This window comes from Bos javanicus, chromosome 27, assembly GCF_032452875.1.
Source record: "Bos javanicus breed banteng chromosome 27, ARS-OSU_banteng_1.0, whole genome shotgun sequence".
NCBI lineage: Eukaryota > Metazoa > Chordata > Mammalia > Artiodactyla > Bovidae > Bos > Bos javanicus.
The window spans coordinates 29,159,298-29,175,436 of NC_083894.1; the positions used below are offsets into that span (position 1 = coordinate 29,159,298).

The window sequence follows — 16,139 nt, forward strand, 5'->3', positions numbered from 1 at the left end:
AAGAGTTCCATATTTCTAACAGCTGCTGGCATCTCGCCAGCTCCACCTGGCTGGGTCTGGCAGCCCTTCAATCCCAGCATGACATATAATCAGCCTGGGGGAGGGATGAATACCAACTTGCTCTCGAAAGCTGATGTGGAACACTTTTTATTTCTGACTAGTAAAATAAAAAATACTGTGCTGAGCGTGTGTCCAACGACACATCTGCTACAGTAATCAAAATCTCCCGGCCATTATCACAGATGATATTCTGAATTGGTATCAGCGGTGTAACCAATACCCAGTTCCTAAATACCAAATCCAGTGAGCATGGTACCCAACTGTGAAAAGGTGAGAAGAAACAGTTCTTCGCCCCCATAATAAATGCCAGGTGGCCCGGCCCACCACCCCTCTGCTGGTGCAGCTCGCATATTTATCATATTGGCTCAGTATTGGCTCAGTGCTCAGGCCTTCTCCGGGGCAAGTGTAGGGGTTCAGGCAGGCAATGAGCTTTCACGGGGAGCCCCCATGTCCTCCTTGGGAGAAAAGTAGTAACTCAGCTTCGAAGGGGGATGTCAGCAAACAGGGAGAAAGGCAGAAGCCCTACCTACCATAGAAGAGGAAGGCTTTGGTCCTGTGATGATGGAGGTAGGTCCGGTTGATGGTGAAGAAGCAAGCATCCGCCCCACACTGGCCGAGCCTTCCGGTTTCCCCAGTCAGTGGAGACCACCAGAGCATGATGGGGAAGCTGTCAGCTGCCAATGTCTTCTTCCTGTTCAGGGTCAGTCCTTCTCTATTAAAGAACGGATGGAGGTGGAGAGGCTCTGCTTCCATTTGTGCATGTCCATCTTTTAAATGAGAATTTTTAAACTTCTTGCCTTCAAATTTTCCCAGCTCAACCACGACCTAAAAAAGATGACGACCTATTACTAATGTCAGACTGTTTATAATTTCCTTCTGCATATTTCCTATGCATCATGAGGATTTAGCTTCTTGCGTCCATGCATGCTAAGTCACTTCACTCATGTCTGACTCTGTGGGACCCCATGGACTATAGCCTAAGAGGCTCCTCTGTCCATGGGATTCTCCAGGCTATACCAGAGTGGGTTGCCCTTTCCTCCTTCAGGGGATCTTCCCAACCCAGGGATCAAACCTGCCTTAGTGTTTTATTAGCTTCCTATTGCTACTCTAACAGATTATTACAAGTTGAGCAACTTAGAATGATACAGCTTTACTATCACAATAGTAAACTGGTTCTGGAGGCTAGAAGTCTGAAATGGTCTCGCTGGGCTAAAAGGTGTTGGCGACTTCGCTGACAAGGACAGGAGACTCCAAGTGCTAGGACTGCACGCTGTACTTAATGGACTGGACTCTTGACATGGCCCTGGAGGCAGATGCTCAGGGCAAGGCAGGGTGGTGGGCACTCCACTCTCATTTGGAGGGACTTCTTATCCTTGTCTCTGTGCCCTAGCAGCTTCCTTCCCTGCCCCCTAAAGTCTTCCATTCAGTGTGTGGAGTCCACTCAAAAAATACAGAAAGAATATTAAGGTGTTGGAAGGGCTACGATCCTTTCAGTAAACTTGGACAGGGAATTTATTTCTTGGTTTTCTTTCAGAGGCACCCACAGTTCTTGGCTCGTGGCCCCCTTCCTCCACCTTCAGAATCAGAAATGCTGCCTCTTGGGACTTCCCTGGCAGTACAGTGGTTGGGACTCTGTGCTTCCACTGCAGGGAGTATGGGTTTGTTCTCTGGTAGGGGAAGAAGGACCCCACATGCCTCACAGCATGGCCAAAATAAATAATACATTTTTTTTTTTTAGTTAAAAGAAAAAAAAAAGAAATGCTGCATCTCTCTGATCCTTCTTCTGTCATATCACTCTCTGACCACGGCCAGAAAAAGAGCCTCCTCTGTTAAGGACTCCTGTGGTTCCTCCAGGCCTGCACACATAATTCAGGGTTATCTCCTCACCTCCAGATGTATCGCTATAATCTTATACACAAGATCCCTTTTGACAAGTGGGCTTCCCTAATAGCTCACTTGGTAAAGAATTCACCTGAAGTGCAGGAGACCCCAGTTCGATTCCTGGATCAGGAAGATCCCCTGGAGAAGGGACAGGCTACCCACTCCAGTATTCCTGGGCTGCCCTTGTGGCTCAGCTGGTAAAGAATCTGCCTGCAGTGTGGGAAACCTGGGTTCAATCCCTGGGTTGGGAAGATCCCCTGGAAAAGGGAAAGGCTACCCACTCCAGTATTCTAGCCTAGAGAATTTCATGGACTGTATAGTCCATGGGGTCGCAAAGAGTCGGACACGACTGAGCAACTTTCACTTTCTTTCTTTTAGACAAGTAAAATAACACATCACAGTTTCTGGGGGTTAGGGTAGAGACATAGCCTCCAAAATATCTACCAACAAGGACGTGTCTCTCTACTAAACACTTAACAGATACATCTCTCCTCCATTTTGTAGGCATATATAGAATCCAGAAGTGGTTGTGTCTCTTAATGAAACTTGCAAGAGTCAGGGCTATTATCTGGCTAATGCTGGAGATTACATTCTGGGGAAAGTGAATTATAAAAATCCTATTGATTTCCTTTTAGTACAAGTAAAGGTGTCATAGGTCTTCCCTTGTGGCTCAGCTGGTAAAGAATCTGCCTGCAATGCAGGAGACCCTGGTTCAATCCCTGGGTTGGGAAGATCCCCTGGAGAAGGGAAGGGCTACCCACTCCAGAATTCTGGCCTGGAGAATTCCATGCACTTTATAGTCCATGGGGTCCCAAAGAGTTGGACGGAACTGAACGACTTTCATTTTCACTTTTCAAAGGTATCATAACGTGGGTCTTATGTTTGTAATAATATTCACCATGGCATGGAGATGGCCTAAGTACTGGGCTCCTTCTCACTTAAAACTCTGTCCATGGAATTTTCCAGGCAAGAATACTGGAGTGGGTCATCATTTCCTGCTCCAGAGAATCTTCCTGACCCATGGATGGAACCCAGGTCACTTATATCTCCTGCATTGGCAGGCAGATTCTTTACCACTAGTGCCACCTTGGAAGTCCAATAATATCCACCATGGCAGGGAGATGGCATAGTACTGGGCTCCTTCTCACTTAAAACCATGTTTTTTATGTATTTCAAGACAGTCTGGGGACTTCCCTGGTGGTCCAGTGGCTAAGACTCCATGCTCCCAAGGCAAGGGCCCCAGGTTCCATCCCTGGTTTGGGAACAAGATCCCACAGGCCACAACTAAAGATCCCGCTTGCCAAAACAAAGATCGAAGATCTCACGTGCCACAACTATTAACAAGACCTGGTACAGCTTCCCTGGTGGCTCAGGGGTGAAGAATCCACCTGCCAAAGCAGGAGACATAGGAGATACAGGTTTGGTTCCTGGGTCAGGAAGATCCCCTGGAGAAGGAGATAGCAATCCACTCCAGGATTCTCGCCTGGGAAATCCCATGGACAGAGGAGCCCAGGGGGCTACAGTCCATGGGGTTGCGAAGAGTCAGACACTGCTGAGGACATACATTCACATTCAAAGCCATGTAAGTACATTTAAAAAAGAGACAGAGAGTCTGGGTTCTGGAGAGCAAGGCCACCAATCAAAGTAATCTGGAGGGCCGGGTGGGCAGAGGAAAATCAGAAGCAAAACTGCTGCCATTTCATCAAACTTTAAGGTTTGATACTCAGATGGCAAACAAATGTAATACAAACGAATATAATGCATTACAAAAAAAAGGAATATATTTCTAACAATTACAAAATATGTTAGAGCAGTATAAAAGTAGAGGATGGTCTGCATCATACATAACAAAACATTAATAGTCAGACTGTGCAAAGAATAAAGCAGTTAAAAGAAGATATATTTTCATGTATTAACTGCTCCACCAGTCAACAGAGGAGACTATCTGTTGGCCCTCAGGCCCCACTCTCAGCAGCCAAGGGAGGAGTCTTCTTTACGCATTTGCTACCTTTGGTATCAGAAAAGGGCCCCTGACCACTGATATGACGGAGGGTCTGTAACTCCCAGGGGAGGGTCTATAATGTTCACTGGATTCTCTGAGGGATCCAAGGCCAAAAAACTATTAAGAGCCACTTGGCAAAAAGCCACACAGTATTCCAAAAGGAGGAAAGAATTCTATTAGCCTTGAAAAAAGCATGAATCATTTGTGACACTAAAGTCATCGTTGGAACAGTAAAACTGTCACTGAAAACTAAAAACCCTTGCCAACAGTATCCCTGGCACTTTTATGAATCTGCCTGCAGTGCGGGAGCCCTGGGTTCGATCCCTGGGGTGGGACGATCCCCTGGAGGAAGGCATGACAACCCACTCCAGTGTTCCTGCCTGGAGAATCCCATGGGCAGAGGAGCCTGGAGGGCTACAGTCCATGGGGTCACAAAGAGTCGGACACGACTGAGTGACTAAGCACAGCACGGCAATAAGACGGCTACTCCCCAGAGCTTGATGGAATGGTGTTGACTTTAGCCACACATGCTCTATATTTTCACCCAACCTTTCCCTGCAAATGTACAACCAGCGACTTTAAAGAATCATGTTGAGAAGGCCATGGGTATAACTTTGAAGACAAATTTTACTCCACATTTCTCATCAGCATCTACTGTGCGAGACATAAGTTCATATCCAAATAACAGGGATTGCTTTAAGGAGAGACTGTCCTACCAAAACAGCTTTTTAAAAAATGTCTAGCCTCAGACATCAGTACCAGGTGGTAAGAAATACGGGGCACAGAGGAACATATTAAACAAAACCATGAGGAGAAAATCAGCCAAATCCAAAATCTGGGAAATTCAAAATGACAAATGACCTAGTTTCTTCCACAAACCCATGACATGGAATAAAATGTGGGGCAGAAGAAACTTTTATAGAAAAAAATCCACAAAACTTGAGATAAATTCAAAATGTGGATTTGTTTACTCCAGATTCAAATCAACCCGTTAAAAGTTTTTTTGAGATAACTGGGGAAACTTTAATATGGCCTGAGACATAGATGGTCCTGAGTAATATTAATTTTGCTGAGTATGTATGACAACAGTCATATGGTTATACTAAATTTAAAGTTCCCATCTGTGAGAGCGGTGGTTCCCCAGCCTTTCTGGCACCTGGGAACGATTTCGTGGAAGACAATTTTTCCACGTACTTGGGGAAGGAAACTGGGGGGAGGATGGTTTCGAGATGATTCAAGCACATAACACTTGTCGTGCACTTTATATCTATTATTATTTCATCAGCTCCACCAGATCATCAGGCATTAGATCTTGGACACTGGGGGCCCCTGTGTAAGAGAATCACATTAAAGAAAGTCCAAGTGAAATAATATGTCTTAGATTTGCTGTAAAATGATTTCATCAGTTATATGTGCAACTGAAAGGTAGATAATTCAAAAAAAAAAGTAAAGATACCATACACCCAAAGAATCTACAGATACTATATACAAAATATAGTTAAATGTGAATCAAAAACAGTGTCTCAGATGAATGACTTCCTCCACAGAATCACAATGCTTTAGTTTAACTGTAAGTCAATGAAAGTTTAGCTTGTTTCAAGTTTAGATTATTAATCATGTTATAAGATTTGTCCTGGGTTAGACTGTGCCCCCTCCTCCGCCCCCCTGGCCAAATTTATATGTTAAAGCCCTAACCCCTCCCACCTCAGAATGTGACTGAACTAGGAGACAGGGTCTTTAAAGAGGCAATTAAGTTAAAAAGAGGTCATCAGAGTGGGCCCTAATCCAATATGACTGGTGTCTGTAGAAAAAGAGGAGACGGGGATGCAGACAAGTATAGGAAGAGGACAGTGTGAAGACCCAGGGAGAAGACAGCCATCCACAAGGCCAAGAAGGAGCCTCAGAGAGACGACCCTGCTTACTGACACCTTGACCTTGGACTTCTAGCCTCCACAACTGTGAGAAAATAGATTCCTATTGTGTAAGCCACCCAACCCAGTCTTTGGTACTTTATATATGGCAGCCCTAGCAAACTAATACAGGATTCATGACATGATTTTTTTTTTTTAAATTTAGCCTTCCTTTTCCCTACCTACATGGCAAATTATTTCACCTTGCCTAGTCTAAAAGCCAGTAAAAACAGGAATGGTCCTAAATGTGGAGCTCTCTACCAAGGTCACAGGTGTACGGCCTTGTACCAAGGGCACAGATGTGGACCCCTGCACCAAGGTCATCTCTGGAACTGACTAAGCACCATAGCAACCATTTCCAGGAACCCCCTGACCTTATATTAGGTAAAAATACCTACCCTCTAGCATCCTAACCAATCATCTCATGTTACCCTTCCAGCAGGAATTTTCTCTGTCTTGAGGCTACAAAAATTGGTTGTACTGTGCTATGCTTAGTCGCTCAGTCATGTCCGACTCTTTGCAACCCCATGGACTGTAGCCTGCCGGGCCCCTCTGCCCATGGAGATTCTCTAGGGAAGAATACCAAAGTGGGTTGCCATGCCCTCCTCCAGGGGATCTCCCCACCCCAGGGATCGAACCCAGGTCTCCCGTATTGCGGAGACCACAAAAGGGGTCGGCTCTCCCTTGAACCTGCCCACTGTTCTAACAGCGTCCCCCACTCTAATAAACTCTGTTCTCCTCTCATTCTGCCTCGTGTCTGGAAATTCTTTTCCAACCTGTGAACAGACTACGACACTAAATATACAGGCATTATATTTGTTCATTTTATAGTGTTCAAATAAAAATAGTATTACAGCAACGCTGAACAATGAAACACTCAATGTATCCATGAGGACTGGGAAACACCCCAAATCAGACCACCGACGGCAAACTGCAATCAAGATCCAGGCAAAGGTTCAGCTCCAATAGACACACTACTACCTCTTCTATTCTGGAAACTTAGAGAGGACATGCCTACCAAAAGCATGGTAATTTATTCTGACATCAAAAGCAAAATTCTTAACTTGTACACAGGCATTCCTCAAGCCTGGAAAAGAGGTCAAATGTCTAGTAAGATCAAAGCTTTCTCATAATTTCCCACAGAATGAAGCAGAAAACTGCAGCCTTTCCAGCTCAAGCAGGTCCTAGATCCTTACCTCCAAGAGAGACAGAGAGACAGGGGTCTGCTCTGATCAGAATCTCAATCTGGCAGCGGAAGGTGGTGGAAACAGTGCAGACTACTTGCCAAAGTGTTGGTGTAAGCATTCGTTCATTCAGTCCTAAGCAAGGAGAAGGGCAATCCTCCAGAATAAAACGCCCAGAGGACGCTTTGTCTCCATCAGGCCTGTATGTGAACTACTCACATCCACAAGTAATCTTTAAAAGTCCTTTTGGATTTTGAAACGGACAGGAGGGACACAAGTGGGGGCTAAAAAATCTGAACTCATATTTATATGTTACCTTCACTGTGAAATTTTTATTTTTCTTTGAAATCAGCAAATGAAGTTCAGAAGAACCAACCATATGAGATAAATGGGAGGACTGAAGAAATGCTTCAGTTTATTCACCCTACTACCAACAAATTTATTAATGCTGACGTTTGTGTTCTGCAGAACGAACTAGGGTGTCCTTGGAATAGTCACTGCTTCTTTAAGAATGGCATCTTTCAGAAGGGGTCAAGACTTGGGAGGAAGTCATCCAAGCTAAACCTTCATCTGGATCTTAACTGCATTTCACCATCAGTAGCACAATTTGGGCTGTTAGGCAGTCCCCATGGATACATTGAGGGCTTCTTTGTTCAGAGCTGTCTTCAGCCAACAAGACCGACAGGGCCCTACTAGAACCAGGACTCTGGACTTCCCTGGTGGTCCAGTAGCTAAGATTTTACCCTCCTATGCAGAGGTTGTGGGTTCGATCCCTGGTTCGAACCAGGAAACAATATTGCAACAAATTCAATAAAGACTTTAAAAATGGTCCACATCCAAAAAATCCTAAAACTAGGATCCTGCGTGTCACAAACTGATTTCCCGACTCACTGATCTTGTTTCTACCTACCACATCCACTCACTAAATCTCAATTCCATATGTGATAAAAAGAAAGTATTTTTCTTGCCTTAGAGAGAACATCCTGACCCTGAGAGATGAAGCAAAAAGTAAAGTCCTTGGCGAGCATGGGATGGGGGTGGGGGTAGGGGTAGAGGCCCAGGAATCAACACTACATGACCCAAGCTCTTGGTACCTGGAGTGTGATGAGCAGAAAGACGGTAGCCATGACGCACAGGCAAAATGCCAGAAGCTTCCCCCTCTGAATCCGCACCATGCTGCCCTGCCCTGGGTGACTGACAGAGGGCGAGCCTGGTTACCAGGTGTTCTCGAGTCGGCCCGCAGACCAAGACAACTTCACGTGGAGGAACCATCTGTGTGCCAATTTCCTCCGCTGCCATTCCTGCTGGGACCCGGGCTCCATGAAGGACTGAGAAGTGAGGTTCTGAGGGCGCCCGGCTTGGCATTGAAAGGGAACAGCATGCAGTCTTCTTAAGCTATCATCAGAGCAGCTGGGGATTCTTTAAACCAGAAGACATCCAAAAAATATCTGGAACAAATGAACAATAGTTTGGCCTTAGCACAGGAGATTTTATTAATGCAGTCTTGCAGGGCTGCAGTGTAGAAACAAAAAGCTCTAAAACTAAAAGGAATCTTTGGGATCATTTAGACCTAACACCTCACTCATAGCTAAGGACACCAAGACCAGAGAGGTGAAGAGACTTGCTCGAGGTCATACAGTCCATTAGAGGAGAGTGAGAGATCGACAATCAGGTCCCGAGACTAAAATGATGCTTCCACTTAATTTTCTTTGCCATCAGACTTGAATTCCAAAAGTCACTGACATGTGATCATTTCCTTTCATCTAAGTTTCAAAAGAACAGAGAAATGGAGCAGAAATAGCCGTGACTGTCCACTCACTCCTGTAAAAATTAGGGAAAGAACAAAAGTTTCAGGCTTTGCTCAGAAATGGCAAATGATTGACGGACCTCAGTTCCCGCCAGGGAAAACCACTTCGGCCACAACATAAGGAATTTAGATTACTGCTTTATTTGCTTAGTCTTTTTTTTATTTTATTTTTTATTTTTTAAATTTTATTTTATTTTTAAACTTTACAATATTGTATTAGTTTTGCCAAATATCGAAATGAATCCGCCACAGGTATACCCGCGTTCCCCATCCTGAACCCTCCTCCCTCCTCCCTCCCCTACCCTCCCTCTGGGTCGTCCCAGTGCACCAGCCCCATATTTGCTTAGTCTTTTACAGCAAGTGCACTAAAGCAGTGGATTGTGTGGGCAGTATGGTTCTCTGGATGTCTTGGAATAAGGTGTCCATCTATCTGAAATGGATGGTCTTTTCCAAAAGCTTTTCAAATGAACTAAATAGTCCCACAGAATGCCTCTTATCCCTGGGGTTCCCTAAAGTCAAACATGCTGAGCAAACCACACTGCGGAGTTCAGAGGAGAGCAAGGATCCACATTTCAGAGGAAGGGTGTGCTCCAAGGGCCCGGTCCTAAGATCTGACTGTACACCTCTCAGATATGGAACTGAAGATCCAATGAGCAATACACAAGTGATGCAGAATTCTGCTTTAAAACCTTGGTTTTAAAACCCTCTCACGCATCTACCTTGATCAACTTTTAAGTCCAGGCTATTTCTTCCCCTCAGCAACAAAATGACTCTTGGTCTCAGAGACAGCCAAAAGCTCTTTTTTTTTTCATCCGCGGAAGTCTTACAATCCACAGGGTCTAAGAAAACGGGCTTTTGTCAGCCTGCCAGGATTCAAATCTCAACTCCTCAGACTGTCCGTGATTCCACGATTCAATTCCCAAAATACAGGTCATAGAGGTGCCCAATTAGAGAGTTACTGTGAGAATTCTATGAGGTAAAATTGGTAAAACACTTATTTCAGAGCCTGACACAAAAGAAATATCCAAGAAACGTTTGCTCTTCTGATTCTCATTCTGGGCTTCCCTGGTGGCTTAGCAGGTAAACCATCCACATGCAACGCAGGAGACACGCTGGGTTGGGAAGATCCTCTGGAGAAGGAAATGGCAACCCACTCCAGTATTCTTACCTAGAGAATTCCATGGGTCAGAGGAGTCATGGGATACAGGGCTACAGTCCACTGGGGCACAAAAGATTCAGAGACAAATCAGCGACTAACACTTTCACTTTTTCACAAATCATGCCAGAAGAATTTAAGGTTACAAAAATCTCTTTCATCCAAAGAATCTCAATAGAGGTCATAGTTCCCAAATGAGATGTATACAGTACGGTCTCGAGGACTGAGCTGTGGGTAAACATCCAGCACCAAAGAACAGAATCAGCTAGGGTAGCTGGTCTGATGATTTAGAGCAGGCAGCAGCCAACCAGGCCTTGGGGCACATCAATCTAATACACATACGGCACGAGTTACCCGGGAGTTTGTCATCAAATCAGCGGTTCCCAGACGGGGGGGACAGATGGACCTGCAGAGAGCACCCTGAAGGCCGACAAGCTCTAAGACAAAGGGAACCCAAGAAGAAAGCTCTCTTCTGTTTCCTCATCACCCTCAGGGTGAATCTCAGACCCTCACTTCTAAGAGAGCACCCCCAGAACACCCCTTCTCAGGCTGGAGCAGTGTGTGTTTGCTCAACCAGGTCGATAACAGCTGAAGTGGACTCACTAACCGACCCGCCTGACCCAAGCGCTGAGCTCTGAGACGCATCGTTGGGCCGTGCACACGGCCTGGGGCCGGCCATCTGCCGCCTGGAGAGGGATCTGGAGCTGAGAGTCACCACTGCATAGTCCTGCAAGGGCTGTCCCGTTAAAAGCAGCAACACTTTCAGCCCAAAATCATTTCCAGGTTCTCTGTTTTATGTTGAATTAAAATGGACAGGAGGGAGACTGGACATCTTAGTGAATTAGCAGCCTGAGGATGCCAGCTTCCCACACGGCCCCAGCCATGCAGGGCTGGTCCCCGGTGTGGGTCAAGGGTCTCAGCCATGGGACTCAGGTGATTTCTGCCCTGTGGTCCTGAGTGGAAAATGAGTAGCCAACCCTGGGTGACACCCACCAGGGAGCTCTGGGAAGTCTTAGATCCTCTCTCCTCTAGTAACTGGTGAGTCATTTGGGTTAATAGTAAAGTGAAGTCGCTCAGTCGTGTCTGACTCTTTGCGGCCCCATGGACAGTAGCCCACCAGGCTCCTCTGTCCATGGGATTTTCCAGGCAAGAATACTGGAACGGGTTGCCATTTCCTTCTCCAGGGGATCTTCCCGACCCAGGGATCAAACCCAGGTCTCCCACATTGTAGGCAAATGCTTTACCGTCTGAGCCACCAGGGAAGTCATTGGGTTAATAATTGACTCTTAACTGAGTTTGAGGTTATGCCAGGGAGAGTCTTTTGAAGGAATATGTCTAATTACCAGACATGTTATTCACACCAAAGTGTCGTTTCTCAAACGAAAACATTCCAAGATGTTTTCATTTCATAATATATAAAATCCTCGGAGCATCCCTTAAGTAGGGGCTGCTGTCCTAGGAAAGACAGAGGACATGGCAGGCAGTTAGGAAAGTCTAAGGGCCTCTGGACAAATCTCCAGGCAATTTTGAACTAATTGCCTTTGACTCTACTTGACTTCACCAACACTCCATATCTATTCCTACTTGGTGACTCCAAAAGCCTGATAAGGACTTCCCCAGCAGTCCAGTGCTAAGACTGTGTTTCTAGGTCAGGTTCGATCCCTGGTTGGGGAACTAGGCTGCCACATGCTTTTTGGTGTGGCAAAGAAAAAAAAAATATCAAAAGTCTGATAACTAGGATTTCTGACCTGCTAGCATCCCCCACTCAGCTCAGAGATGTTGTTGGAATGTAGACTGGGTATCTCTCCTCTGATTAAAATCCATCAACGGATTTCAATGCCAAGTGTTCAAGATAAAGACCAAATTCATTAGCTTAGAAAACAAGAGTCTCTGGACTCCGCCCTACTTCTCTACCTTCTACCTGACAAGCCCTTTGTTCTAACTGTTCGTGGAATATAGTTTCTTGTTCTGTGCTCTGGTCCCTACCTGCAAGACCCATACCTCTTTCAGAGCCATTCTGGGCATTCAAGGCTATCTGCTTTGAGAAGCCTTACTCCACCCTAGTGCCAGGTCAGATGATATATGGCCATTCATTGTGCTTACTTCTACTACATCAGTGGACAGAATGCTGGGGGAGGTTCGGCAACTCTTTAAAGCTGCTTTATTGGATGAATATAAAATAACCGTTGAACATTAAAAAGTTGACCAGTGTTGTTAATTTGCAGAAAGACTGTCCCTTGGGCACCTGATGAGCATGGTGTGGTGGTTCCACAGTTTCCCTTTTCGTCTCATTTTCTTTATTAACGCTTATTTGTGTTAATGTGTTCCTCACTCTTTTTTAATGGACTGCATACTTTGTTGAGCTTTTTTTTCTTTTTTTTTTTGAGTGGTGCTCTGCCTTACAGATTTCTGTCTGGGAGGGTCATCCTCTTGGACCAAGCACACATTGCAGGAGAGACAAACAGAGACTCACGAGAGAGAAAGGGATACTGGCAGCTGCTGGAATCAAGACTGGTGATTAGGGGCTTCCCTGGTGGTCCACTGGCTAAGGCTCCATACTCTCAATTGCAGGGGTGCCAGGTTCAATTCCTAGCTGGGGAACTAGAACTTGCATGTGGCAACTAGAGAACTCCCATGATCCCACATGCTGCAACTAAGAGCCAGAGCAACCGAATAAATAAATAAATACCCTTTTTTTAATTAAAAAAAAAAGACTGTATTAATAAAAAAGATTAATGGGAGGATGGAAGTGGCAGCACGAGCACCTTCATTCTTCTACTCCTGAAAGTGATGCCATTCTTAAATTCTTAAATTCCAGACACAAACTGAAGCACCCAAGGTATACAGTATTAATACAATCTCACTTAGTGGGTCTAGTTTCTAGATAAAAACAAACCCACTAAAGAACTAAACAAAAAGACTGACATGAAGACCCAAACAGAAGCATTCAAAAACAATAGGTTTTTTAAATGGAAGACAGGGGTCCACTATTGGGAAGATTCTGTATGACACTAAGAGCTGAGCTGCTTTTTCCTTGGAAGGTGTTCTTTATAACTGTTCTTTCTCCAGGAAGGTCTTACTGGTTATTCTGTAACAATTTTCCTTTCTGGCAAAGATAGGAACTAAAATTCCTCAGCTGCTTTGATCATTCCTGTAATCATGAGTGAGGAAACAATCAAATAACATGATAAAATCTGGCTAATACTTCATGTGCCCAAAAACAAAGAGCTGGAACAAATGATCTTCTGGGGATCTTCATCCCAAAATTAAGTTCTCTGATCTCATGAACAGTGCCCAGGAACACTCCATAGAAGAAAAGCCAATCAAGTAAAGAGACAGTAATCGGGACAAGTGGAGTCATCACAAACTAAAGATTTCTGGAAATATAAAACAAGAAATATTTCATATGACAATTTAGGGTTACTTGATCTTCATTCTCCTTTTGACTAATTCAGCATTACTTTTAAAAACTGAGATCTTATTTTCTAGTAAATAAATATCTGAAAAATACTGTCAATAAAGATGAACTTAATTGTTTTTAATTTAAAAAAATTCATAGTCAAGAACTCTACTACAAATGTTTATTGTATTAATAGAATGCTAAGCGGTATGTGAAATAGGTACTGGATTTAATACTGAAAACAATTCTTTTCTAAAAAATATAATTGCTTTACAATGTTGTGTTAGTTTCTGCTGCAAAATGAAGTCAATCAGCTACATGTGTACATATATCCCCTCCCTCTGGGACCTCTCTCCCACCCCCAACCCCTCTTACCCAACTAGGTCATCACAGAGCACCTGAAATCAACTTTTTACATTCCAAATTTAGAAAGTATTTAAATATGGGTTGGAAATGCCTGCAAACTGAGCAATGCTTACACTTATATGAATAACATCATTGTTTGTCAAAACAATATGTTCATTTTCTTTATTTCCTAACTTTATTTCTGGTTTGAAATTTTTTTCAAATATGTTGTTTGTGGTAAGATAAAACTTGAAAACTACTTTTTTTTAAACTGAAGAGTAAAAGATGAGCCATAAGAACAGTAACGGTTGAGACTGTGTATTTAAATTCACTGTTACACACTGCCATCTAGCAGGAAGGCAGCAAATGAAGAGTCACCACAGCAATTTCAAAAAAGGGGCTGACTTAAAAGATGCAGCCTCCTCTTCAGGCAGGAGAGGGAGAAAGTTCTAACACTGAGGCTAGACTGGTTTCTCTGCCACTTCATTGTGCAAATACCCGGGGCTGCTTATTCAAGGCAGAGAGACAGGATCCAGGTCCTCCTCTAGAGACCACGTGGGCCGGGCAGGAGAAACAATGCCCCAGTTGTAGAGTGACGTCACTAACACGTCCACGAGTGGCCCTGAGCGTCAGGGGTGGGGGCGGGTCTCATCTTCAGTGAATGGAGGACATAAAAGGGGAGCGAGGTCCTGAAGACCAACTTGCCAAATTCAAAACTGCACCTAGCCCTCAACTGAAATAAACAACCCAAGTCCGGACATGAATACTACTCTCCCTGACTATCTCTGACCGCTGTGCGGACGCGGGTGAGGGGGGGATTCTGTTGGTGGTGTTGGGGTTTGGAGGGGGCAGCCTGCTGGAGCCATGGTGTTAAGAAAAACAGTCATTTTGCGTGGCATTTGCTACATATTATAGAATCATTAAGAGTCCCAGGAAACGTCTTAAAATCACGCCAATGTTCTTTCCATAGCTTACATAAAATGTGTTCTATTCTGAGGATGCTAATCGGGTACCAAAATACTTAAGAAATGGCTTGCATATCGTAGGCAAAGCCTGCAGATCCGGGGTTTTCCCAGAGCATCTTCTGCCTTAAATAGGCAACGCTCTCCCCAACTGGACAGCCAGCCTCGCTCCTACTTCAGCACACAATTCTAGCAACAAGTGATGCTCGACTCAAGACAGGGAGAAGGAAGCTGTTCACAGCGCACAGAGGTGGAGTTAGATTCTGGAGTTAGTGGGGCTGGGAAGATGGTGGCAGACGGGGGAGGGATGCGAAACGTTCCTTGGGGGGAGGTGCGGGGACTGGGGAGCGGGCGGGAAACCGCTCTTGCCGAGGCCCCCGCACATCACCTCCCTCCCACCTGTGCTTTTCAGCAGCCAGATGGGTTTGCACCTCAGGGAGGGTCCCTGGAAAGCGCTGCCCAAGGCTTCCCAAAGCGGACGCGGACACCTTCTCAGGACACACACTCCCTTCTGGGCACAAAGAGGTTTCCCTGGGGCTGTGAGTTCGGTGAGCAGAGTCTCAGCTTCGGCGCGCCTCTTTAAAGTCTCTTTTCGGTTCTCCGCACCGAGACCCTGCTCCCACCAAGCCATCGCTCAGGAAAGACCCTGAAGATGCTACTCACCGCAGCGCGGAGAAGGAGGTGCGCTCTGCCGGGTGCAGCCCCGCAGTTTTTCACTTTCGGTTCGCTTCCCAGCCGCAGCTCGAGCGAAGACTCGGAGAGGAGATTTGAGAGAAGGGATAATAACCCCGAGCGCGTCCAGGCCCGGCGATCCTGGATCCGGGTTTTCGCGCGGATGCCGCGTTTAAAAGCCTGCGGGACCTCCTTGCCCGGGAAACACCTCCCGGCCCCTCCTTTGCCTGTCCCAGGCGCTCCACCCTCTGGAAAGCTCCTGGAAGGCTCCCAAGATCCTCTTGTAAAGCAAGTTGTTGTTTTAGTCGCTAAGTCGTGTCCGACTCTTTTGTGACTCCATGTATTGTAGCCCACCAGGCTCCTCTGGCCGTGGGATTTCCCAGGAAAGAATACTGGAGTGGATCGCCACTTCCTTCTACAGGGAATCTTCCAGACCCAGGGATCAAATCCGGGTCTCCTGTATTGACGGGAGGGTTCTTCACCACTGAGCCACCAGGGATTTTTGCTTCTCAAACTCTGAGCGCAGCTCATTCAAAGTCACCTATCCAGGAAAATTGAGAACATTTTAAGCAAAGCAGAGGCCTTGGTACCTTTCATCAGCTGTCAGTGTTAGGTAGGCCGAGCAAGATGATCACTTAGCTCTATTTTACTGGAGAAGAAAAAGTGATTTTAGTTACTTGACTTCTAAATTCAGAGAATACAATTAAAATTCTTTTGGCCTAGTCTAGACCGAAAGGGATAAACCTAGAGGGGTCTTTTC

The 16,139-nt window shown here is 45.3% G+C and overlaps 1 protein-coding gene across 1 annotated transcript in view; it reads right to left on the bottom strand.

Moving 5' to 3' along the window:
* Window positions 1-15,883, bottom strand: part of FUT10 (fucosyltransferase 10) — a 78,934-nt gene extending 63,051 nt beyond the window's left edge. The window contains exons 1-3 of the mRNA XM_061404442.1: window positions 15,371-15,883; window positions 8,132-8,485; window positions 591-885 (exon numbers count right to left, since the gene is read on the bottom strand). Of these exons, the coding sequence (XP_061260426.1) occupies window positions 591-885; window positions 8,132-8,212 (376 nt within the window). The 5' untranslated portion in view covers window positions 8,213-8,485; window positions 15,371-15,883. The remainder of the gene's footprint in view (window positions 1-590; window positions 886-8,131; window positions 8,486-15,370) is intronic.
* Window positions 15,884-16,139: the final 256 nt, after the last annotated feature.